Source organism: Salvelinus sp. IW2-2015, linkage group LG13 (genome assembly GCF_002910315.2).
Source record: "Salvelinus sp. IW2-2015 linkage group LG13, ASM291031v2, whole genome shotgun sequence".
Lineage (NCBI taxonomy): Eukaryota > Metazoa > Chordata > Actinopteri > Salmoniformes > Salmonidae > Salvelinus > Salvelinus sp. IW2-2015.
In genome coordinates, this window is record NC_036853.1 from 22,423,150 (window position 1) to 22,449,598 (window position 26,449).

Sequence of the window (26,449 nt, forward strand, 5' to 3'; positions counted from 1 at the left end):
TTTGTTTATATATTTTTTATTTCACCTTGATTTAACCAGGTAGGCCAGTTGAGAACAAGTTCTCATTTACAACTGCGACCTGGCAGTCAATGGGTCACGTTTGTATTGGTCAGTGGTACCTGTGTCTGAGGTAATGTTCTTACCAAACACAATGTTACATCCTGAAATGTTACAAGTCATGGAAGGTATGCTAAGTCACTTAACTATTAAGTGGTTTGAAATAAAGGTAGAGGTGCTGCGAGCGTTGCTTAGTTAAAGTGCTCTGTTCCCTCTCTAATGAAGTCCTCATGTGCACCACCTCCCGTCACGTTCCTGTTAACGGCCACCTGTGAAGCGTTGTTTAGCGTTGGGGCAGGCTGAGCCCTGTGGGGGGGCTGCTTTTACCGTGTGAAGACGGAGGCCATGGAATTTGACTGCTCAATTACAGCGGCCAATCATTTACGGGCTTGGGCCCGTAGTAGCAGGCATTAGCAGACTGTTAGTAAATACTCCTCCTCTCCTCTCAGCCCCATGGCCTCATTCTGGTTCCACTCAGGGACCAGGTGCTCTACGCCTCAAGGAGGAGTGATGGACTATTACAAACACACACACACCCACCTCTCCTCTCCCTCTCTCTCTCTCTCGCCCTCTCTCACTCTAGCTGTCTCTCTCTCTTTCACACGCTCTTTCACTCTAGCTGTCTCTCTCTTTCACACGCTCTCTCACTCTAGCTCTGGCTCTTTCCCTCTCCCCTCAGCTACACTCTCGCTCACTTGCTTCCTCCAATCCTGTCTATTGTGAGTTTTAGCATGGCTCATGTCAGGTTGGTCCAGACTACAGACAGGGGGACAAGGGTGACTAAGATGAGCCACTTAATTAAAGGTCCGTCTCTATATAATGCCCCCTCCTCCTCCTTGCTCCCTCAGCAAGGTTCCCACAGTGGAGGTCATATGATTCTAAGCATTATTCAGCCAGGGGGAAAGCAGGAAGTCAGAGCATGACAAATACACACGGCATTGTGCAAAGGATAAAGTGTTAAACGAGGTCCCACACTACACTACAGACCATCTCTTTCACTCTATTGAGCTGTGAGAACGCTGGCAGCTCCAGAAGGGTGAAAGTGGAAACTTGATGCTTGGTTGAAGGAGCACGTATTTTATTCTTTCCACATTCTCTAGATGACTGTGTCCAGCCTAAGGGAGGCTGTTGGTGGAATGGGGTTATTGTAGACCTTTCTTGTTACATAAAACTGTCATTTTAAGTTGCGATGTGTGTGTCAGCTTCCGGGGCTAAGCTGCTTTGTTTTCTATTTATCTGATATTCTGGTGTTTTTAGAGGCCAGAGAGGGGGACAGAGCGAGGGGGCATTAGTGAGCCTGTAGCTCATAGCATCACATCGGGCTGCTGCTTGATGCAGTTTTTATGCTTTCCTCTTGTAATGTTTACTTTAGATTAAGTCCTAGTGACAGAAAGGGGTTAGTGTCCCATCTGTGTTTGGGGACGGGGACGGGGGGTGTTTTGGGGAAGTGTTGTTAGCAGAGTGCAGTGAGAGGATGACCCAGATAAGGAAGGTCATGAATTAATGGGCCTGGAGGATGGTGATGGGGTCACAGGCATTTATATAAGTCTTCTACATCTGTAGTTTATGGGATTTGAAGGCAAAAGGCCATACCCAGGTCACATCCTGAAATGTCTCTGCATTTTATAACTTGACAAAAACAAGAGATATGCATACTTGTTATACATGCTCCATGCACAGATACCAGTTGTATTATGTATTCTGTATGTTTACTCTGTGTTCTGCGCTGGTCAGTAGAAAGCCAAGCGGCACCATTGATGTTATTGGGGGACAAACTGGTACCATCAGCCGGGTAGAGGGACGAAGACGTCACAATATAGAAGGAAATAACATCCAGGTAATATGTCTGTTTTAATGTGATATTCTAAATACACCCTGGGTGTTTCTCAATATACATACTATCGTGCGCCGCACTCTCATGCTCAAGTCTATTCTCCGAGGGCGTTCTCTTGAGTACGTTCTTGTGAGGACAAGTGTGGAGAACACATAAAATATTGATTTGAGAAGCACTCTCACTTCCCCCTATAGTATGACCTCACCCTGCACCTCCCCATTCATTCACTTCCAGCCAGGACAATGGCAATAGAGACCAAACAAGTTTATACACTAAGCAAATGTTTTACTTCATACTTATGAGCCAGCTGTATGGGAATCGTAATAATCTAGCTAGCCAGCTAGTTTAACAGGTAGAAACGACGAAAAACAAGTGTTATGCTAGGTATATGGCTAGCTGTCTATTCTTTGTGGGTAGATAGCTACTAATTCTAAGTTGTTAGCCATATTACATTTCTATGTGCTTTGACAGTGGGTATTGTAGGCAGGTAAACGAGCCACAAATGGACACGGTATGTATTTATTAACGTACCAAGATAAAATATTGTATTCAGGCAACATATTAGTTGAATGGGCAACATCTCTTGCATCAGATCAAATAATGACATTGTTCTCAATAAAAAAAAATTTTTTTTACACGGTTGGGTCATATTCCTGTGCATACTCTGAAGCTTGCATCGATGCATGCTTCAAAATACACCACATCACCAAAAGTATGTGGACACCCCTTCAAATTAGTGGATTCGGCCATTTCAGCCACACCCGTTGCTGACAGGCGTATAAAATCGAGCACACAGCCATGCAATTTCCAGAGACAAATGTTGGCAGTAGAATGGCCTTACTGAAGAACTCCGTGACTTTCAATGTGGCACCGTCATAGGAAGCCACCTTTCCAACAACTCAGTTTGTCAAATTTCTTCACTCCTTGATCTGCCCCGGTCAAAAAGTAAGCGCTGTTATTGTGAAGTGGAAACATCTAGGAGCATCAACGGCTCAGCCACGAAGTGGTAGGCCACACAAGCTTACAGAACAGGACTGCCGAGTGCTTAAGTGCGTAGCGTGTAAAAAATTGTCTGTCCTCGGTTGCAACACTCACTACCGAGGTCCACTACCGAGTTCCAGTGAAGGGAAATCTTAACACTACAGCATACAATAACATTCTAGACAATTCTGTGCTTCCAACTTTGTGGCAACAGTTTGGGGAGGGCCCTTTTCTTGTTTTAGCAAGACAATGCCCCCGTGCACAAAGCGAGGTCCATACAGAAATGGTTTGTCAAGATCGGTGTGGAATAACTTGACTGATCTGCACAGAACCCTGACCTCAATCCCATCGAACACCTTTGGGATGAATTGGAACGCCGACTGCGAGCCAGGCATAATCGCCTAACATCAGTGCCCAACCTCACTACTGCTCTTGTGGCTGAATGGAAGCAAGTCCCCGGGGCAATGTTTCAACATCTAGTGGAAAGCCTTCCCAGAAGAGTGGATGCTGTTATAGCAGCAAAGGGTGAACCAACTCCATATTAATGCCCAAGATTTTGTTGTAATGAGATGTTCGACAAGCAGTTGTCCACATACTTTTGATCATGTAGTGTATGTACTAACAGAATTATCATCCGAGAAGTGCCCCCCCCCCCGCCACAGTGCTCCGTTTCACATACTTTGATTTAGACTCATGCTCCGACCCTCCTGTACTGCAATTTGCATGTTCACGCTAGTATGCATAGTGAGAAACACCCCCTATCTTTCCTCCTTGCATTAAGCTATTAAATGTACCTACCTAGTCTGAGCTTTGTTTTTGTATGTACGTGTGTGTGTGGGTGCATGCATTGCAGGTGCTTTCTGAGCCCCCCTCTGATGCTGAGCCTACTCCCACTAAGATGCCCCCCTTTTTTCCTCCCAACATCCCCCCGCCTCCTTTCCCGCCTCCACCCCACAATGTCAGCTCCGCCCCTCCACTCATTCCTCCACCACGTAAGTGACCTCAGCCCCACAAACGCACACTAGCGCACAAACACTGCTCCCTGTCTGGGTGTCCTCTGATCAGCAGCACAGTTATGGAATGTAGAGGATAAGGTTAAGGATTGCATAAAGACTCTGCTTGGAGGTCAGACAGACTGGTGAGGGTCACTCTCGTGACGCCACGGCGTGTTGGCTCCCTGGGGTCATGGGAAGATGACGTTCAACTATGACATTTCCCACTGATTAATTAGTGTTAGTGGCCACAATTTCTCTCTTTTTCGATCTCTGTTTTTCTCTCGCTCGCTCGCTCTTTCTTTCTCTCTCTCTCTGGCTCTTTTTCTATCTCTATTTCTCTCCCTCTGGCTCTCTCATTCTCGCTTTCTCTTTTTCTATCTTTATTTCTCTCTCTGGCTCTCTCATTCTCGCTTTCTCTTTTTCTATCTCTATTTCTCTCTGGCTCTCTTTTTCTATTTATTTCTCTATCTCTCTCTCGTCCCACTGTGATTAATTAGTGTGAGTGGCCACAATTTCTCTCTCTATTTTTCTCACTCGCTCTGTCTGTGTATGTGTTGATGCATCATTAGTACAGCTGAGGGGTTTGGGGGAACAGATTACAGTATAACCCAGAGTTGCAGGTGTAAATCCCATGCTGAGAACCCTTGAAGGACAGGCTTTTTTAACCCGCCATGCATCATGGAGCATCCAGCTGTATAAATGACTGATACGTTCACCATGCCAATCCTGGAGGAATTGTGTTTGAAGCTGCACCATAAGTGATAATAAATAACACTGGATGTTGAAGGACAGGGTTGAGAGTTGGAGGTGGGTTAACATAACATAAATGTGTGTTTGTGTGTGCATGTCTCTGCCCTCTGGGTGAGTGTCTTTTCCCCCAGGTGTGTGTAATTCTGTCCAGGTGTGTGTCTGTCAGTGCTGTCAGTTTGCCTGACTTCCTCCTCATCTGATGAATATGAGGCAGAAGGCAGGAAAGACCCTCTGGCCTGAGCTCACAGCTGATCGCAGGCTGCCACCGCTTCATCTTCAAAGATTTCAAAATAGCAGTCCCCCTACACACCCCCAGCACCCCCTAAGTTCAATGAGCTCCATACCGCCTGTTGTTCAATGCGTGCCAAAACTCCTAATACAACGAAAATATCAAAAATCCTGGTGACTATGGCTTTGAAGTGTTTTTTTTATTTTTATCTGTGCCACTCCTCCTCCTTTAAGTTACAGGCCCTGCCTCCTTTTGTGATGCAAATGTCCAACGTGATAAAAATAGCTCCTGGAAAAAAGAACAAGTGCAGAGCCAGCAGATTGTGGCACAAGAAATGTGCTGAACAGACCGACCATGGAAAGAGGGAGAGAGAGGGGGCTTTGTTACTCTTGGTGCAGTAGGGTCACATTAGCGGTCTAGTGTTATTGCATGATGGGGACACGTTTTAGTGCAGGGTTGTGTTGTCATTGCAGGCCAGTTTGTGTAGTGAAGCACTAAGGGATGTTGTCTGGAGCTCTCGTGTAGCACTTTGTGTACTGATCAGTGTAGTTTGGCAGATACAGTGTGGGTAGTTTGACACCTGTACTGACACTATCCCTGTAAAAACAACATTATCTGTGTCTGTAGAGCAGGTTTGTGGGTCTGTTATAGTCTCAGCAAACAACAAACGTTCCCACAACTTTAGAGAACGTTCCTTACGTCATTACCTAACGTTTTCATAGGAATGTTCCGGTGATGTACAAGGACTGTTTCCAAGAGACCGTTCCATTTATTGTTAAACTGAATTTACCCAGAACGTGGTTACCATGTTCTCAGAATATTAATATTCTAGACACATTTCATGGGATGTTGCAAGAACATGTGTCCAGTTTTTTATAGGGTTAGGAAAAATATTTCATCCACATCACACCAAACACACACAGAACATGTTTTCAGAATATAAGATATTCATGTTCTAGACACTTTTCATGGGAATGTTGCAAAAAACATTCCTGTGTCCAATGACCTTTAAAACAGGATGTTCTGTCATGGTCCCCTGGTGGTTTTTGTCTAGTTCCCAGCTTGTTCAGAGGACGTTCCTAAAGGAGGTCGCCTGATGGTTTCAAAGAAAACGTTCTACCCCCCCCAAAAAAAAATCTTTGACAATTTTTACGGCCTTCCTCTGACACCGCCTGGTATAGAGGTTCTGGATGGCAGGAAGCTTGGCCCCAGTGATGTACTGGGCCGTACGCACTACCCTCTGTAGTGCCTTGCGGTCGGAGGCCGAGCAGTTGCCATAACAGACAGTAATGCAACCTGTCAGGATGCTCTCGATGGTGCAACTGTAAAACCTTTTGAGGATCTGAGGACCCATGCCAAATCTGTTCAGTCTCCTGGGGGGGGTGACAGTTTGTTGGTGTTGTGGACGCCAAGGAACTTGAAGCTCTCAACCTGCTCCACTACAGCCCCGTCGAAGAGAATGGGGCGTGCTCTTTTCCTGTAGTTCGCAATCCTCTCCTTTGTCTTGATCACGTTGAGGGAGAGGTTGTTGTCCTTGCACCACATGGTCAGGTCTCTGACCTCATCCCTCATCCCTGTAGGCTGTCTCATTGTTGTCGGTGATCAGGCCTGTCACTGTTGTGTCATCAGCAAACTTAATGATGGTGTTGGAGTCGTGCCTGGCCGTGCAGTCATGAGTGAACAGGGAGTACAGGAGTGGACTGAGCACGCACCCCTGAGGTGCCCCAGGGTTGAGGAGCAGCATGGCGGATGTGTTGTTACCTACCCATACCACCTGGGGGCTGTCCATCAGGAAGTCCAGGATCCAGTTGCAGAGGGAGATGTTTAGTCCCAGGGTCCTTAGCTTAGTGATGAGCTTTGAGGACACTATTGTTTTGAACGCTGAGCTGTAGTCAAGGAATAGCATTCTCACATACAGTTGAAGTCACCACTTTTTATTTCAAGAATGTGAAATGTCAGAATAATAGTAGAGAGAATGATATATTTCAGCTTTTATTTCTTTCATCACATTCCCAGTGTGTCAGAAGTTTACATACTCTCAATTAGTATTTGGTAGCATTGCCTTTAAATTGTTTAACTTGGGTCAAACATTTCAAGTAGCCTTCCGTAAGCTTCCCACAATAAGTTGGGTGAATTTTGGCCCATTCCTCCTGACAGAGCTGGTGTAACTGAGTCAGGTTTGTAGGCCTCCTTGCTCGCACACGCTTTTTCAGTTCTGCCCACAAATTTTCTAGGGGATTGAGGTCAGGGCTTTGTGATGGCCACTCCAATACCTTGACTTTGTTGTCCTTAAGCCATTTTGCCACAACTTTGGAAGTATGCTTGGGGTCATTGTCCATTTGGAAGACCCATTTGCAACCAAGCTTTAACTTCCTGACTGATGTCTTGATGTTGCTTCAATATATCCACATAATTTTCCTTTCCTCATGCCATCTATTTTGTGAAGTGCACCAGTCCCTCCTGTAGCAAAGCACCCCCACAACATGATACGGCCACCCCTGTGCTTAACGGTTGGGATGGTGTTCTTCGGCCTGCAAGCCACCCCCTTTTTCCTCCTAACATAACAATGTTCATTATGGGCAAACAGTTCTATTTTTGTTTCATCTGACCAGAGGACATTTCTCGAAAAAGTACAAGCTTTGTCCCTATGTGCAGTTCAAACCATAGGCTGGGTTATTTATCGTGGTTTTGGAGCAGTGGCTTCTTCCTTGCTGAGCGGCCTTTCAGGTTATGTCGATATAGGACTCGTTTTACTGTGGATATAGATACTTTTCTACCTGTTTCCTCCATCTTCACAAGGTTCTTTGCTGTTTTTCTGGGATTGATTTGCATTTTTCGCACCAAAGTACGTTCATCTCTAGGAGACAGAACACATCTCCTTCCTGAGCAGTATGACGGCTGCATGGTCCCATGGCGTTTATACTTGCGTACTATTGTTTGTACAGATGAACCTGGTACCTTCTGGCGTTTGGAAATTGCTCCCATGGATGAACCAGACTTGTGGAGGTCTCCAATTAGTTTTTCTGATTTTCCCATGATGTCAAGCAAAGAGGCACTGAGTTTGAAGGTAGGCCTTGAAATACATCCACAGGTACAACTCCAATTGACTCAAATTATGCCAATTAGCCTATCAGAAGCTTCTAAAACCATGACATAATTTTCTGGAATTTTCCAAGCTGTTTTAATGCACAGTCAACTTAGTGTATGTACATTTCTGACCCACTGGAATTGTGATACAGTGAAATAATCTGTCTGTAAAAAATTGTTGGAAAAAATGTCATGCACAAAATAGATGTCCTAACCGACTTGCCAAAACTAGTTTGTTACAAGAAATTGTGTAGTGGTTGGAAAAGGAGTTTTAATGACTTCAACGTAAGTGTATGTAAACACCCGACTTAAACTGTATGTGTTCCTTTTGTCCAGGTGGAAAAGGGCAGTGTGGAGTGCAATATAGATTGCATCATCTGTGGATCTGTTGGTGATGTATGCAATTTGGAGTGGGTCTAGGGTTTCTGGGATAATGGTGTTGATGTGAGCCATGACCAGCCTTTCAAAGCATTTCATGGCGTGAGTGCTACGGGTCGGTAGTCATTTAGGCAGGTTACCTTAGTGTTCTTGGGCACAGGGTCTATGGGGGTCTGCTTGAAACATGTTGGTATTACGGACTCAGACAGGGAGAGATTGAAGACGTTTGTCAGTGCATGCTCGGTGTACACGCCTTGGTAATCCGTCTGGCCCTGCGGCCTTGTGAATTACCTTTTTAAAGGTCTTATTCACATCGGCTGCGGAGAGAGTGATCACACAGTCGTCAGGAACAGGTGATGCTCTCATGCATGTTTCAGTGTTACTTGCCTCGAAGCGAGCATAGAAGTTATTTAGTTCGTCTGGTAGGCTCTCGGCTGTGCTTCCCTTTTGTCTGTAATAGTTTGCAAGCCCTGCCACCTCCGAGTGTCGGAGCCGGTGTAGTGCGATTCGTTCTTGTGATACGATTCAATCCTGTGTTTACGCAAGCATTTGTTAACCCTAGGCTAAGGATTCACACTTGTAGTCCAGTGTTTTGGAATAACGGACAAACACAACATGTGACCAACAGCCATGCCGGTCAGTGCCGTATTAAGAGTAGAGAGGACTTTTTTTTATATGAGCATGGCCTTGTTTCTATTACAGCTTATTGGATGTCTGTCATTCATTTTCCATTCACCCAGGTCAATGTAACATTAATAAGTTTAGGCTACTACATGATACTCTGATTTGCCCTATAACCATCATGCGGTTGCTGCAACGTAGCCTACAAATGAAAGTTTATAACTTAGGTGCACAGGTCGAGAGACCTATTGGAGTAATTAAGGTGAAAGACAGCGACACATTCAGTACAGCATTGCACACACTTGCCTGCGTCTAGCTGATCTAGGGTGGTCATTCGTCCAACCAGTTTCTATTGGACAAACAATATTTTTTTTATTAGACAAAATTAGGTAGTTCCCTCCCCATTTTGTTCCGTTTGCTTCTGTTTAAGAAACGTTTTGCAACAGAATCCGCTGAATGAATACACCCCTGATCACTCGAACACACACTTCACATTTATAGCCTACGTCTTTGTCATCATAACGTTATAGTCAACAAACTTTAACTAACGCGTTAGTAAACCCACAATCCAATCAATGTGTACAATCATGCAGTACAGTGTACAGCAAAAGCATTTGTACACATTGATTGGATCGTGGGTTTACTATCACGCAGTACAGTGTACAGCAAGCAGACGTGGCGTAGCGGAAAGATCGGAATGCCGTGAACCAAGAGCATGTGTGTTCAAGTCCTAGGTAAGAACATGTTGAATAGTAATGACTGTATAAATGACCATGCACGATGTGATCATGTGTGTCAAATATGTATGTTGAAAATGCTGTATATTGAAAGCATTGTGTGTGTGTGTGTTCCTAACCTTGCCAACAGACAGAGCTCTGAATGGATCAGGTCCTTGATGGGCTTGGCAACAGTAACAAGGGGTGATGTTTCTTTAGGACCATCAGGCGACGTCCTAAAAACGTCTTTAGGGAACAAGCAGTGAATTATCCAATAACCTACACGGTACCATGACAGAATGTCCTATGTTTTAAACGTTCTTGTACACAGGAATGTTCTTGCAATGTCCCGTGAAACGTGTCGAGATCATGTAATATATTATATTCTGGCAACCATGTTCTGTGTATTGTAGGCCGTCATTGTAAAATAAGAATTTGTTCTTAACTGACTTGCTTAGTTAAATAAAAAATGTTCGGTGTGATGTTGATGGAATATTCTCCTAACCCTCAGAAAACTGGACACAGGAATGTTCTTGCAATGTCACATTAAACGTGTGTAGAACATGTTTATTGTTTATTCTGAGAACATGGTAACCACGTTCTAGGTCAATTCTGTTTGGGATTAAGGAAATAACTCTAATGCCAAAACATGCTAAATAGATTCACGGGAGATGTTTGTTAACATACATAGAATGTTCCCAAAACTAACGGAAAACTGGACCCTAAAACATCAGGGGACCATTATGGGTAACATTACAAAAACATTCAATTTTCCTAGAATTGCTAGCTGGGGTGGTATCAGCCTATATCTACACTGATGCAGTAGTCGGAACATAATAGTTTTTGGATCAGTGATTGGCTAATTCTGCTAGGGCGGAGGTCAATGTGAATCACTTAGGGCAAGATCAATAATGGAAGAAACATTGACAAGCTAGTGCTGCCAGTTCAAAGTAGTGTGTATTTAGCTAACCATTGTGAATGCAGGCAGCCCATAGAGTGGGGCAGCAGTAGGCTGCATTCTGTAGAGCATATCGGTTCAATCTAAAAGCCTCCTGCATAATGACTCTGAAACGTTAGCATGCGAGAGAGCCACGCAAGCACAATCACCAGCAATTAGCCCTCAGCCATTATCTTTCTCATACACTGCCAAGCGTGGAGCTTAAACCCTAATCAAATACTTGCTTTGAGATCACGACAGGTAGGAAAAATTACACACGCAAACATATATGGTATGTGTGAGTGTTTACTGTGTGCGTGCGAGCAAGCACAATGCATTGGTCCATTGAAATACAGTACCAGTCAAGTTTGGACAAACCTAATTCAAGGTTGGAAGAAAAAAACACAAAAAAAACGTTTCTACATTGTAGTGAATAATAGAGAAGACATTAAAACTAGTTTAGTAACCATAAAAGTGGTAAACGCATCAAAATATATATTTTATATTCTTCAAAGTAGCCATCCTTTGCCTTGACAGCTTTGCACACTCTTGGCATTCTCTCAACCAGCTTCACCTGGAATAGTTTTCCAACAGTCTTGAAGGAGTTCCCACATATGCTGAGCACTTGCTGGCAGATTTTTTTTTTCCTTCTCTGCGGTCCAAATCATCCCAAACCATCTCAATTGGGTTGAGGTCGGGTGATTGTGGAGGCCAGGTCATCTGCTGCAGCACTCTCCTTCTTGGTCAAATAGCCCTTACACAGCCTGAAGGTGTGTTGGGTCATTGTCCTGTTGAAAAACAAATGATAGTCCCACTAAGCACAAACCAGATGGGATGGCGTATCGCTGCAGAATGCTGTGGTAGCCATGCTGATGACAGTGTGCCTTGAATTCTAAATAAGTCACTGACAGTTACCAGCAAAGCACCCCCACACTCAGCATGGAGGAGGAGGTGTGATCAAGGTTGGAACCACAGATACGGAGATCATTCGTTCACCTACTCGGCGTCTCACAAAGACATGGTGGTTAGAACCAAAAATCGCAATTTTCAAATCTCAAAGGACAGATTTCCACCAGTCTAATGTCCATTGTTCCTGTTTCTTGGCACAAGCAAGTCTCTTCTTATTATCAGTGTCCTTTAGTAGTAGTTTCTTTGCAGAAATTCAACCAAGAAGGCCTGATTCACGCAGTCTCCTCAACAGTTGATACTTGAACTCTGTGAAGCATTTATTTGGGCTGTAATTTCTGAGGCTGGTAACTAATTAACTTATCCTCTGCAGCAGAGGTAACTCTGGGTCTTCCTTTCATGTGGCGGTCCTCATGCGAGCCAGTTTCATCATAGTGCTTGATGGTTTTTGCGACTGCACTTGAAGAAACTTTCAAAGTTCTTGAAATTTTCCAGATTGAATGACCTTCATGTCTTAAAGTAATGATGGACTGTCGATTCTCTTTGCTTATTTGAGCTGTTCTTGCCATTATTTGGATTTAGCCCTATTTGGTCAAAGACCATCTTCTGTATACCATCCCTACCTTGTCACAACACAACTAATTGGCTCAAATGCACTGAGGAAAGAAATTCCACAAATTAACTTTTAACAAGGAACACCTGCTTGTTGAGAGAATGCCAAGTGTGCAAAGTTGTCAAGGCAAAGGGTGGCTACTTTGAAGAATCTCAAATATAAAATGATATTTTGTTTTGTTTAACACTTTTGTTTCTTATTACTACATGATTCCATATGTGTTATTTCATATTTTTGATGTCTTCACTATTATTCTACAATGTAGAAAACAGTAAAAATAAAGAAAAACCCTTGAATGAGTTGGTGTCCAAACTTTTGACTCGTACTGTATGCTCAATCACATTTGAGCAACAGCTTTTGGAATTTAAATGGGTCAGCTAACGGATTTAAATGGGCACGATCAAGACAAGGCTGTGATTTTGGAGTCCAATGTACAAATCTAGTGTTCATTTTGCAAAGCACAATGCCATTGACGGAGGAATGGAGGAGAGGAGCCAGACTAGAGTTGTTTTAATCAGTTTTACATTACATACAGTGTTTCATTTATCCTCCATCATCCCATTACTGATGCATATGCATAAAACTGGAAAACAGATTTTAACAACTTGTTTTTAGGGCATTTTGTTATGTTCTATGTATTATGGATGTATGCATGTGAAGCTTTTAGTTGAGTGCTTTGTTGCAGGGCAGTGTTTCTTTGTGCGCGTGAGTGTTTTTGTGTGGTCGAGTTTCCTCCGGGCCAGGTCCTAGTGAAACCCATCACAGTGTGCCTTCAGGGTTGTTCTGTCAATGAAGGCAGTGCCTGAAACTAGACCAGCAGCAGGAGAGGCAGACGGCACCATGTCCAGAGATTTGTTTTCAGTGTCCTCTGCTCCTGCATCAAGGAAGGACTATTTTCTCTGTGAGGATGTTCATCTGCGATCTTACTAGCTGTGTGGCTCCCCTTCGTTACCAGGTGTCTGAGGTTTTGGTTCTCCATAGTGAGCAGTTCAGCCCCTATTTCCACAGTGAGCGGGAAGTAAGACACTTCTATGTTTCACTCTCAACGCAGGGGAGTTACTGCATGCTCTTTTAAAACTTCACAAACTTTCCTTTCTTTTGTTTCAGCCCTTTCCACTTTTTTTTCTGTTGATGAAAACTTCTCTGAAACTTACTCACATCAGGAGTCTTTGTGAAAAAAACATAAAGGAATGGTGCCCAGATGTGTGTGTGTGTAGTGTTTTAGCCTCTTCAAAGGAGTGTGTGTGTGTGCGTGTTTTGAAGGGCAGTTTGTGTGTCACTCCCAGACATGAAAGCTTCTAGCATAAAATAGTGGGTTCATTTACAAGTGCAGTCAGCCATTTGACTGGGGCTGGTTTTATGAATGTTAGAGGGATGTGTGATTCTGTTTTGACATTCTGGCACCTCCCCAATATAGGATATGCCTGTTTTCAAGTTTCTCTGCCTCAAACAGAAATCTCCTAAATACGATAAAGCCTAATAAAAGATAATGTGGTGGTTGTGGCAGCTTATTTTACTGTCTGCTTGCTTGCATGCATGTGTGCACACAGATCATTAGGCCTATTATTGGCTCATGATGAGTAGGACAGTTGTTGGCCTCGAGCAGTGATACACTACATGACCAAAAGTATGTGGACACCTGCTCGACGAACATCTCTTTCCAAAATCATGGGCATTTATAATGGAGTTGGTCCCCCCCCTGTGCTGCTATAAAACCTCCACTCTTCTGGGAAGGCTTTCGACTAGATGTTGGAACATTGCTGCGGGGACTTGTTTCCATTCAGCCATGAGCATTAGTAAGGTCGGGCACTGATGTTGGGCAATTAGGCCTGGCAAGCAAGTCGGTGTTCCAATTCATCCCAAAGATGGGGTTGATGGGGTTGAGGTCAGGGCTCTGTGCAGGCCAGTCAAGTTCTTCCACACCGACCTCGACCTCGCTTTGTGCACGGGGGTATTGTCATGATGAAACAGGATTGGGCCTTTCCCAAACTGTTGCCACAAAATTATAAGCACAGAATTGTGAAGAATGTCATTGTATGCTGTAGCGTTAAGATTTCCCTTCATTGAAACTAAGGGGCCTAGCCCAACAAACAGCCCCAGATCATTATCCCTCCTCCACCGAACTTGTTGGCACTATACATTCGGGCAGGTAGCGTTCTCCTGGCATCTGCGAAACCCAGATTCGTCAGTTGCGCATGGTGATCTTAGGCTTGTGTGTGGCTGTTTGGCCATGGAAACCCATTTCATGAAGCTTCCTACGAACTGTTTTTGTGCTGACGTTGCTTCCAGGGGCAGTTTGGAACTCGTTAGTGAGTGTTGTAACCGAGGACAGATGATTTTTACGTGCTACCGCTTCTGCGGTCCCGTTCTGTGAGCTTGTGTGGCCTACCACTTTGCGTCTGATCCGTTGTTTCTCCTAGACGTTTCCACTTCACCATAACAGCACTTACAGTTGACCGAGGCAGCTCTAGCAGGGCAGAAATTTGACAAACTGACTTGTTGGAAAAGTGGCATCCTATGACAGTGCCACGCTGAAAGTCACCGCTCTTCAGTAAGGCCATTCTACTGCCAATGTTTGTCTATGGAGATTGCATGGCTGTGTGCTCAATTTTATAGAACTGTCAGCAACAAGTGTGGCTGAATTAGCCGAATCTATTAATTTGAAGAGGTGTCCACATACTTTTGTATATATAGTGTATGTTCAATGACCTCAGATAAAAAGCCATCAGAGGTCATTAACTACTGTGTTGTGTGGGATCTTAAAATATAAAATTTTCTGAGGTGGGAGGAGTTTTCATTTGTACATTAGGCCTACTCTCTACCTGCTGCCATGGTGTCTGACTGACTGTTCTGTTGAAGATTGGAGCGATAACGTGGTTTTTACCTGATATTATTATAACTGTGTGTGTGCGTGTTGATGTGCCTTCCAGGGATCCCCATCAATGTTCCTCCACCTGGTAAGCATTTCTACAGTGATGGAAACAGGATATTGTGTGTCACAGATGTTGGTTCTGGTCTACACTGGATGTTGTGCATGGCAGATGTTGGTGTGGTTGTTGTTGATAGTGGATTGTAGGACTAGTGTCCATGCTGAATGATGGCTTAACCATGACACGGACTGAATGTTTGGTGAAAACAAAACTAGTTCGCAATAGTACTTTTAAGTTAGCATCGTGAGAAGAGGGAAATTTGAAAATGTTTGTTTAATGCCTATGAGAAATGAAATGAATGCAATATTCAACAATACTGTCATGATTCTGGTCCAATGCGGTGAGCAACGATTGCCTATCCGGGTCTGGAAGAAACATTTTCAGCTGTCTGTTTATGCCCAGTAATCACAACTTGATAACTGACAGACAGTGTCGTCTTTCCTGCAGGCTACCCTCCTGGCGCACCACCACCTTCTCTGATTCCTACCTTAGACAGGTGAGTCTGTTCTGTCCTGTGTGTCTGTCTGTCTACAGAATGATAGCGCTCTGATTGTTTGCACAGGCTGCACTACATGGGGAGTAGGATCAGGAGAGACAGAAGGAGAAAGGGTGGAGACAATGACATAAACAGAGACAGAGAGAGAGAAGGGCAAGAACACAGCTACTGCCCAACCAGACAGACTGGAGCCAGGAGAACACACAGGCAAGAGATAATGAAAAGGATAATATAGAAATATACAAGTCAAAGGGATACTGCTAGATTCTGGCATGTTCTAATTACCCAGGGTCCGATAAACACGTGGATACCATTTTTATGTATTTCATGGTATCCACACGTTTATTTAATTAGAACAAAGGCTTAAATGCCAGAATCTCAGTAATCCCTTCAAGGGAAGGAGATGAATGTATTTAGAGAGATTATTGTAGATGTGTATTGACGGTACATTGATGACAGCTACCATTGCTTGATTGACAGGGATAAACGCTCAGTTGAAATGAAGAATTTAGAGCAGTGGAGGTTTCTCAGCAGGTTTAATAAAAATAGTGAAATAAACTCAGCAAAAAAAGAAACAGCCCTTTTTCAGGACCCTGTCTTTCAAAGATAATTTGTAAAAATCCAAATGGCTTCACAGATCTTCATTGTAAAGGATTTAAACACTGTTTCCCATGCTTGTTCAATGAACCAGAAACAATTAATGAACATGCACCTGTGGAAGGGTCGTTAATTGCCTAAGCTGTTAGTGTCTTAAGGTCACAGTTATGAAAACTTAGGACACGAAAGAGGCCTTTCTACTGACTCTGAAAAACACCAAAAGAAAGATGCCCAGGGTTCCTGCTCATCTGCATGAACATGCCTTAGGCATGCTGCAAGGAGGCATGAGGACTGCAGATGTGGCCAGGGCAATAAATTGCAATGTTTGTACTGTGAGACGCCTAAGACAGCACTACAGGGAGACAGGACGGACAGCTGATCGTTCTCGCAGTGGCAGACCACGTGTAACAACACCTGCACAGGATCAGTACATCCGAACATCACACCTGTGGGACAGGTACAGGATGGCAACAACAACTGCCCGAGTTACACCAGGAACGCACAATCTCTCCATCTGTGCTCAGACTGTCCACAATAGGCTGAGAGAGGCTGGACTGAGGGCTTGTAGGCCTGTTGTAAGGTAGGTTCTCACCAGACATCACTGGTAACAACGTTGCCTATGGGTACAATCCCAACGTCGCTGGACCAGACAGGACTAGCAAAAAGTACTCTTCACTGATTCGGATTCGCATTTATCGTCGAAGGAATGAGCGTTACACCGATGCCTGTACTCTGGAGCGGGATCGATTTGGAGGTGGAGGGTCCGTCATGGTCTGGGGCGGTGTGTCACAGCATCATCGGACTGAGCTTGTTGTCATTGCAGGCAATCTCAATGCTGTGCGTTACAGGGAACACATCCTCCTCCCTCATGTGGTACCCGTCCTGCAGGCTCATCCTGACATGACCCTCCAGCATGACAATGCCACCAGCCATACTGCTCGTTCTGTGCGTGATTTCCTGCAAGACAGGAATGTCAGTGTTCTGACATGGCCAGCGAAGAGCCTGGATCTCAATCCCATTGAGCACGTCTGGGACCTGTTGGATCGGAGGGTGAGGGCTAGGGCCATTCCCCACCCCCAGAAATGTCCAGGAACTTGCAGGTGCCTTGGTGGAAGAGTGGGGTAACATCTCACAACAAGAACTGGCAAATCTGGTGCAGTCCATGTGGAGGAGATGCATTGCAGTACTTAATGCAGGCTGTGGCCACACTAGATACTGACTGTTACTTTTGATTTTGAACCCCCCCCCCCCTTGTTCATTTACACATTCCATTTCTGTTAGTCACATGTCTGGAATTGTTCAGTTTGTCAGTTGTTGAATCTTGTTATGTTCATACAAATATTTACACATGTAAAGTTTGCTGAAGATAAACGCAGTTGACAATGAGGACGTTTCTTTTTTTGCTGAGTTTATTAAAGTTGTTATTTTTAGATCAAACTATATTCGCGTCACAAAATAATTGATTTAAACAAACTGTTTTGCAAAGAAGGTCTACAGTAGCCTCAACAGCACTTTGTAGGGTTGCACCATGGTGTAGCCAGAGGACAGCTAGTTTCCGTCCTCCTCTGGTTACATTGACTTCAATACAAAACCTAGGAGGCTTGTGGTTCTCACCCCCTTCCATAGACTTACACAGTAATTGACAACTTCAGGAGGACGTCCTCCAACCTATATTTTTTTCACTTACTTAGTTAGTGAATGCAGCTAGCTAGTTTAGCCTACTCAAACACCTGGCTCAAATAGAGGGATGCTATGTTGCCTAGCTGGCTATGGCTATCCAACACTGGAACTCTTCCAAGTCAAGGTAAGCTTTTATGTGAACACCTGCTTGTCGAACACCTCTTTCCAAAATCATGGGCATTAATATGGAGTTGGTCCCCAATTTGCTGCTATAACAGCCTCCACTATTTTTGGAGGACTTTTCACTAGATGTTGGTACATTGCTGGGGGGACTTGCTTCCATTCAGCCCCAAGCGCTTTAGTGAGGTCAGACACTGATGTTGGGCGATTAGGCCTGGCTCGCAGTCAGCGTTACAATTCATCCCAAAGGTGTTTGATGGGCTTGAGATCAGGGCTCTGTGCAGGCCAGTCAAGTTCTTTCACACCGATCTCGACAAACCATTTCTGTATGGACCTCGCTTTGTGCACAGGGGCATTGTCATGCTGAAACCGGAGAGGGCCTTCCCTAAACTGTTGCCACAAAGTTGGAAGCACAGAATCGTCTAGATTGTCATTGTATGCTGTAACATTAAGATTTCCCTTCACTGGAACTCGGTAGTGGAAGATGTAGTGAGTGTTGCAACCGAGAACAAACTATTTTTAAGCTCTACACGATTTTGTCAAATCAAATCCCTATGCCTGTCTACAGACCCGAGAGAACATTTGAATGCGTATTTGACTCTTTTTCGGATTTGCTTCACTGTGCTCCATCCCTGACCTTGTAGTTGGAGTGGCCAAATAAGGCAGTTAAACCAGGAGAGTAGTCTCCTGTTTGTGACTTGAGTCTCCTGTTTATCAGTTACTATCCAATGCTTCCCTCCCTCATTCCCTTGCTCCCACTCTCCTTAACAAAACAGCCTCAAGTCACAGCCTTTCTGCATACTCCCACAACTCGGCTTGAATTTATACCACTTAGATCACCACAGGGCCATGTTCTGCTGCAGGCTCGGGCTGTGTCTGGATGTTCTGCTGCAGGCTGTGTCTGGATGTTCTTACATGGCCTAATTGCATCGTTGCCTTTTTTATTCTGTTGATTTATTTATTTAGTGTATCTACCCACGTGGATTTAGTTATTTCAATTTCTTCTTGCTTACCTTTTTCTTTGTATGTCTATCCTGCTTCCTGTCTGCCTGTTTTTCTGACTTTCTCTTCTAACTAAAATGTTCCCCTAATTTCCTTTATCTGTCTGTCTGAATTCAATCACCACTCACAAATCTCCAGTCTAATGGTCTAAACTCACCAAAGCAGAGTGTGTGATTTATTTTAGAATGCATTGTTTTGAATTATAATAACCCAACCGAAGCAGGGCGGGTGGGTTGTCTGCTTTGACGCCTCGCTCAATTAGAAAGTGTCTCTATTTTTGCGTTTTATCGCTAGAGCTGTAGTCACACAAAACAAACATTTTGTCATGAACTTTTTTTGGAGCTCATTTGAATTGGAAGAGGTAGCTGAAGGTTAAGCCTACTATACATGCTACATTAGACCAACTTATGGAAACGCAACATCGCTATCAGCAAAGAAGATTGGAGATATGGACTATCCTGCTAGCATACAGTCACTGCTCTCACTGTCCCATCTGTTCAACCCAACTCGCTCTGCTTGCTCCGCCAGCCTGCTTCTGGTGAGTTTTTCACTTAAAGGATGGTTCCTCTCACATCTGTCCTCTGCCAAATCCTTGTCTCTCTCTTCCAGCCATCTCCACTCACATTTATTAATAATTTCCTCTTTTACCTTCAAACGTCTCTCTCTCATACTGAGCACAACACACACACACACACACACAACCACACACACACACAAACACACACACACACACACAACACCACACACACACACACACACACACGCACTCCTGACTTTGAAATATTGTGTTGGAATTTTTCCCTAGGGGGATTTTAGGAACTGCAGGTAGTACTGGCATGGTCCTGAGCTCTGATTCCTCTGCCAGTGACTGAGGCCCAGCCCAGGGGCCTCCTTAGGCCCAGCCCAGGGAGAGTATAAGACCACTCCTCTCTATGTTGATCCCACATACTCGCCCTACTTCTCTCTCTTCTCTGAGAGCCAACTGCCATGGAACCCCAATTGGTCCTCTGACCCATTTCCTCCTCCTCCTGACCAATCAGCCACGGAGGAATGTGCCTCCCAACTCTGTTTCTGTACTGCACTGACTCCCCTATGACAGTCTGCCTCTAAAGGCACTATATTTCCTGCATAGATTGAGTTTAATTTTTACATTTTTTTTATGGTGATTACAGGCAAAGTGGTGTGGGGAAGTCCTGTACACTGATTAACCATTAAACACTGCCAAGAGTAATGATCCCCATCTGTAAGTGCCACAGCCAAGTCATCCTGCATGTATCCATTCACAAATAGACCCATCCATCCGCCTTCTACCACTGTTCCTAATTTTCTAGTCATTCCACAGAGAGAAGCCTGCCAGGCCTAAGAGGGAGCAGGTGGGAGTATTTATAGATCAGTATGTTTGGACACACACCTGGTGAGAAGCAGTCCTCTTAGACGGGCCTCACCCTCTTCACCTTCGGGCCCGTGTGGAAATTGTAACTAAGCGAGCGTGTCGCCAGGCTGTGGCGGTGCGGATGGGCAGTGGATCCTGCCAATATCAGTAATACATCCCCCCCGCCTCCCTCTTCTTCCCCCCTGGTTGGCGGGCGAGTGCTGCGCCTTGACAACGAGCCAGTCACATCAAACAGGCGGGAAATGGAGCTCTGAATTTGGAAGAGCTCTTTGATCGTTAAGTTACCAGACCCGTTCCCTTACCTTCCTTTCTTTTTTCATTGTTTCTTTTTTGAACTCCATACGTTTATTTGCCTTCTTTCTTTTATCGGCCATTAAAATGAATGACTTCCTGCGCTGAGTGTTCTGGCTGCCACGGGCTGACTGGCTGCTCTCAGTCCAATTGTTAGACGTTATTTGTTCTCATTTTATCCGTGACGTGTGTTTGCCTGAAGTTTTCCATATGTGTAGTAGAATGTGAGAGCCACTACTCGGCCACATGTGGTGTCAACCAGAGGTTAGAGGGTTGAGCTGAACATTAGGACTACGTGGCCTACTACTAGACCGTCAGACACCAAGGGCTGACCATCAAGGGCCCCAGTCCTGTTCTTACTGTCTCCATGGGACACTATACTGTAGCAATTATTCTGCTGTTATGTCCATCCAGGTTCAAAATAGATACACTGCTGTATGATCAAGAGATGTGGATGAAAACTAATCAGATGCACAGGAGTACAAATGTGTTTCTCCTAGAGTGGACTGAGTGTTATACGCTTCTGGTTTGTGTAGTTGTTTTGTGTGTGAATGATGATGTGACCTCGCATGACATTCTCTATGTTCTCCCTACCAGTGGACGCTCTGGAGGCTATGATGGTCGCTCAGCTCCACCGTACCCCCCCTTCCCTCCAGGTAGGCCTCTCCTAGAGTACAGAGTGGAGATTATAGAGGATGTCACATTCACATCTTGCAGTTTGTACTGGTAACTTCCGAAATGATGGAAACACTTGATTAAATGAGGGATACAACGTGTATTGAAAGCAGGTGCTTCCACACAGGTGTGGTTCCTGGGTTGATTGAGCAGTTAACATCCCATCATGCTTCGGGTCATGTAAATAAAGGCTGGGCTGGCCATTGTTTTGGCTAACATGGCTATCTCCACATAGGAGGATGTTGATAAACGATGTTGATAAACGATGTAAGTCAAATGCCATGGCCAGGTCAGTCACCAGATCTCAACCCAATTGAACTCTTATGGGAGATTCTGGAGCACTGCCTGAGACAGTGTTTTCCACAACCATCAACAAAACACCAAATTATGGAATTTTATCTTGACCTTATAAAGTCAACAGTACTGTGCAGAAAATGTCATAAACAAAGATACCTATTTGAAATACAGCATTTTCACACCCTCAATGACACTAATAGAAGGGATGTGAAGGTCAATACGTGTGCCAGTGATGCCTCTGGAGCTTAGGGATATAATGGGACATTAGTTGGTTCTTCCAGTGGAATAGCCCACAATCAGTCATTCACACCATTTCCTGCTTCCGCTGACATTTTTGGAACATGGAAAATTAGGATATTTCTTTCTGAAGAAAATTGACCCTTCAACTGGTGTGTTTTAATCAAAGCCTCACACATTTTAAGCTGTATGTATGGTGTAAGAGAAGGGCTCTGAAAAAGTTTTGCCATGTAGTTTTTTTACTCCATAAAAATCTCAACAATTAACACAACTTTGGTTTGTTCTATTTCCCTCCTCAGCTACCTGTCCTAGATATGCTGTTTGAGTTAGATTAGCATGTTTGTGGCTTTCTAAAAATCCTGTTTGAGAGATTATTTGTTTTGATGAAGCACTGCACTCTGAAGTTACATTGTTCATTTATTGAGCTGTCATTTAGAATTTTCTTTGCAGAAAGTTGAATACAATGGTTCATAATAGCCATCGTCATAGATAAGTCAGTATGTCATTTTTTTAATTTTTTGGGGGGGAAGCTGAACACTCATGTGTAGGTGTAAAAATATAATTGTGTCTCCTCCAATCAGGTGACTGACCTGCTTTTTCCCCTCAGGTGTGTACCCTCCTCCTCCCCCGGGTAGCGCAGCAGCCTCCTGGGCCGGGGTATTCGACAGTGCCAAGGCCTGGGAGTACTACGCGCAGCGGGACAACGAGCGAGAGCGCCACAAGGAAAGAGACAGACCCAGAGAACGCGGACACGAGAAAGAAAGAGAGAGGGAGAGAGAGCACAACCCTTCCTCCCAGGTCGTCAACAGGTGATAACCTGAGCAGTAGATGGAGATTTTACCTTAGTATGGCCAAACATAATAAGAATGCAACATGAACTGTTGTTATTATACAATACACTATATATACAAAAGTATGTAGACACCCCTTCAAATTAGTGGGTTGGGTTATTTCAGCCACACCCATTGTTGACAGGTGTATAAAATCGAGCACACTGCCATGCAATCTCCATAGATAAACATTGGCAGTAGAATGTCCTTACTGAAGAGCTCAGTGACTTTTAATGTGGCACTGTCATAGGATGCCACCTTTCCAACAAGTCAGTCCATCATATTTATGCTCTGCTATATCTGCCCCGATCAACTGTAAGTGGTGTTGTTGTGAAGTGGAAACATCTAGGGGCAACAACGGCTGAGCCGCGAAATGGTAGGCCACACAAGCTCACAGAACGGGACCACTGAGTGCTGAAGCGCGTAGTGTGTAAAAAAAAGTCTGTCCTCGGTTGCAACACTCACTACCGAGTTCCAAACGGCCTCTGGAAGCAATGTCAGCACAAGAACTGTTCGTAGGAAACTTCATGAAATGGGTTTCCATGGCAAAGCAGCCGCGCACAAGCCTAAGATCACCATGCGCAATGCGAAGTGTCGGCTGGAGTTGTGTAAAGCTCACCGCAGTGGAAACGCGTCCTCTGGAGTGATGTATCGCGCTTCACCATCTGGCAGTCCGACTGACGAATATGGGTTTGGCGGATGCAAGGAGAATGCTACCTGCCTGAATGCATAGTGCGAACTGTAAAGTTTGGTGGAGGAGGAATAATGGTCTGGGGCTGTTTTTCATGGTTCGGGCAAGGCCCCTTATTTCCAGTGAAGGGAAATCTTAATGCTACAGCATACAATGACATTCTAGACGATTCTGTGCTTCCAACTTTGTGGCAACAGTTTGGGGAGGGCCCTTTCCTGTTTCAACATTACAATGCCCCTGTGCACAACGCAAGGTCCATACAGAAATGGTTTGTTGAGATTGGTGTGGAAGAACTTGACTGGCCTGCACTGACCTCCACTCCATCAAACACCTTTGGGATGAATTGGAACGCCGACTGTGATCCAGGCCTAATCGCCCAACATCAGTGCCTGACCTCACTAAAGCTCTTGTGGCTAAATGGAAGCAAGTCCCCGCAGCAATGTTCCAACATCTAGTGGAAAGGCTTCCCAGAAGAGTGGATGCTGTTATAGCAGGAAATTAATTCCCATGATTTTGGAATGAGATGTTTGAGCAGATTTCTACATACTTTTGGTCATGTAGTGTATGTTAAAGAGTTAGATATCCTTTACTCTTTTGTCCTCTGTCTCATATTGTTTTCTCCTTAGTAAACACTTAAAGGGATACTTCGGTATTTTGGCAATGAGGCCCTTTTATCTACTTCCATAGAGTCAGATGAATTTGGGATTACCATTCTGTCTCTGCTTATGGTTTGAAGGAAGTCGCTAACTAGCATTAGCGCAATTGCTAAGCAGTATTGGCACAATGACTGGAAGTCTTCACTCACTCTCCATCTGTCCTCCCTGTGAGCCCCCCCCCTCTCTCTCTCATCCTCCCACCACACACTCCATTGACTCCACTGTTGGGCAGTGCAGAGTGCAGACAGGCCTGAGCTGATCCAGTGCTGCCAGCTGTGGTACTGGATGTTGCTGCTGGGTGCATATGTACTGTAGGTGCCAGCCCAGCCCAGCCTGGCCTCCCCTCACACACATGTGCAGCAGGCGGAGAGAAAGGGGGGGGGGGGGGGGGGGGGAGAGAGAGAAGGAAAAAGGACAGAATAGACAGGAGAGCAACACTGCAGTCCTTCAGAATAGAGGGGTTTAATGGTTGCCAGGTGCTAGTGTTAGGAAAGTGGAGGCAGGGGTGGGGACGTGTACTTGCTCTGCCACTCGGGTTGGAGCTGGGTAGTGGGTGAAACCTCTGGTTGTCTGCTCTACAGCTGTTGCAACAGGGGATGGAATAGAGCTGAGAAAGAACTATTATAAGACACACAGGCTGTCTGGTGCAGAGGGGCCAACAAGAGGAATGGGGAGAGATCATAACACATTCAGTCAGTGAAGGAGCTGCAGAGGGCAAGACGCGCGCACACACACACACACACACAGTTCAGACGCAAAATTTATGGCTGGCACGGTTAAGAGCTTTGCTTGACGTACCGATTGGTTTCATACAACTGCTCTCAACATTGCAGCAGATGTACTTGTTGGTTTTGGGTTGACTTCAGGCATAACAGTGACCTGTCACAGAAGTCCTCCACCTGAGAATCAGAGGCCATGATTGTGCTTCCGTTGTGGGTGTGGTAGAGGAGCAACCTTTATTTGCATGCAATTAGCATATACCGAGTGTACAAATCATTAGGAACACCCGCTATTTCCATAACATAGACTGACCAGGTGAAAGCTATGATCCCTTATTGATGTCACTTGTTAAATCCACTTCAATCATTGTAGATGAAGGGGAGGAGGCCGGTTAAAGAAGGATTTTTATGCCTTGAGACAATAGAGACATGGATTGTGTGTGTGCCATTCTGAAGGTGATTGGGCAAGACACTCGATTGAAGTGCCTTTGAACAGGATATGGTAGTAGGTGCCAGGCACACCGGTTTGAGTGTCTCAAGGACTGCAACGCTGCTGGGTTTTTCATGCTCAACAGTTTCCCTGGTGTATCCAAGAATGGTCCACCACCCAAAGGACATCCAGCCAACTTGACACAACTATGGGAAGCATTGCAGTCAGCATGGACCAACATCCTTGTGGAACGCTTTCGACAACTTGTAGAGACCATGGCTCGACGAATTGAGGCTGTTCTGAGGACGAAAGTGGGTGAAACTCAATATTAGGAAGGTGCTCCTAATGTTTTGTACACTCGGTGTATATTAACATGCGTTACCATTTCTCCCGACAGTGGAAGAACTTCTCTGGCACTCTGCGGGAAACAAAGACGTGCTTCACCCGCACCGTGCCGAAAGAGCGGCAGAGGCTGCCCAACTACCCTCAAAGTCAAACATGGCAATCTATTGTTTCAGACGGCACTCTATCTCCGTTCTTCCATGGAGAAAGTGACATATTTTATTAGTTTGGTGCGGCGATAAAGCGCTGTTTGAACTAGGGCGTAAAGAAAGTTATGTCCCAGTGCTTTCCAGTCTGGTAGGTCTATCCAGGGTCTCTGCTGTTCTCTCCTAGATGAGCCCTGTCTGTCCCCTCAGTACTGTAGCTCTCTGCTGATTTTGTTTTTCTTTTCTTTTTTTCTCACCTTTATTTAACCAGGTAGGCTAGTTGAGAACAAGTTCTCATTTACAACTGCGACCTGGCCAAGATAAAGCATAGCAATTCGACACATACAACAACACAGAGTTACACATGGAATTAACAAAACATACAGTCAATAATACAGTAGAAAAATAAGTCTATATACAATTTATTTTTTATTTCACTTTTATTTAACCAGGTAGGCTAGTTGAGAACAAGTTCTCATTTGCAACTGCGACCTGGCCAAGATAAAGCATAGCAGTGTGAACAGACAACACAGAGTTACACATGGAGTAAACAATAAACAAGTCAATAACATGGTAGAAAAAAAGAGAATCTATATACAATGTGTGCAAAAGGCATGAGGTAGGCAATAAATCGAATAATTACAATTTAGCAGATTAACACTGGAGTGATAAATCATCAGATGATCACGTGCAAGAAGAGATACTGGTGTGCAAAAGAGCAGAAAAGTAAATAAATAAAAGCAGTATGGGGGGTGAGGTAGGTAAATTGGGTGGGTAGTTTACAGATGGACTATGTACAGCTGCAGCGATCGG

General features: G+C 44.6%; 1 protein-coding gene across 4 annotated transcripts in view; it reads left to right on the top strand.

Annotated features, from left to right (window-relative positions):
* The window catches only part of LOC111972313 (pre-mRNA 3'-end-processing factor FIP1), a 50,634-nt gene that overhangs the window by 8,276 nt on the left and 15,909 nt on the right, over nucleotides 1-26,449 (top strand). The window contains exons 9-14 of one of the 4 annotated variants that reach the window (XM_023999305.2): nucleotides 1,795-1,894; nucleotides 3,726-3,864; nucleotides 15,035-15,061; nucleotides 15,482-15,530; nucleotides 21,211-21,269; nucleotides 22,430-22,631. In XM_023999305.2, coding sequence (XP_023855073.1) covers nucleotides 1,795-1,894; nucleotides 3,726-3,864; nucleotides 15,035-15,061; nucleotides 15,482-15,530; nucleotides 21,211-21,269; nucleotides 22,430-22,631 — 576 coding nt within the window. Of the gene's footprint in view, nucleotides 1-1,791; nucleotides 1,895-3,725; nucleotides 3,865-15,034; nucleotides 15,062-15,481; nucleotides 15,531-21,210; nucleotides 21,270-22,429; nucleotides 22,632-26,449 lie in introns of all 4 variants that reach the window. The other 3 variants (XM_023999304.2, XM_023999306.2, XM_023999307.2) reach the window with 3 other exon arrangements.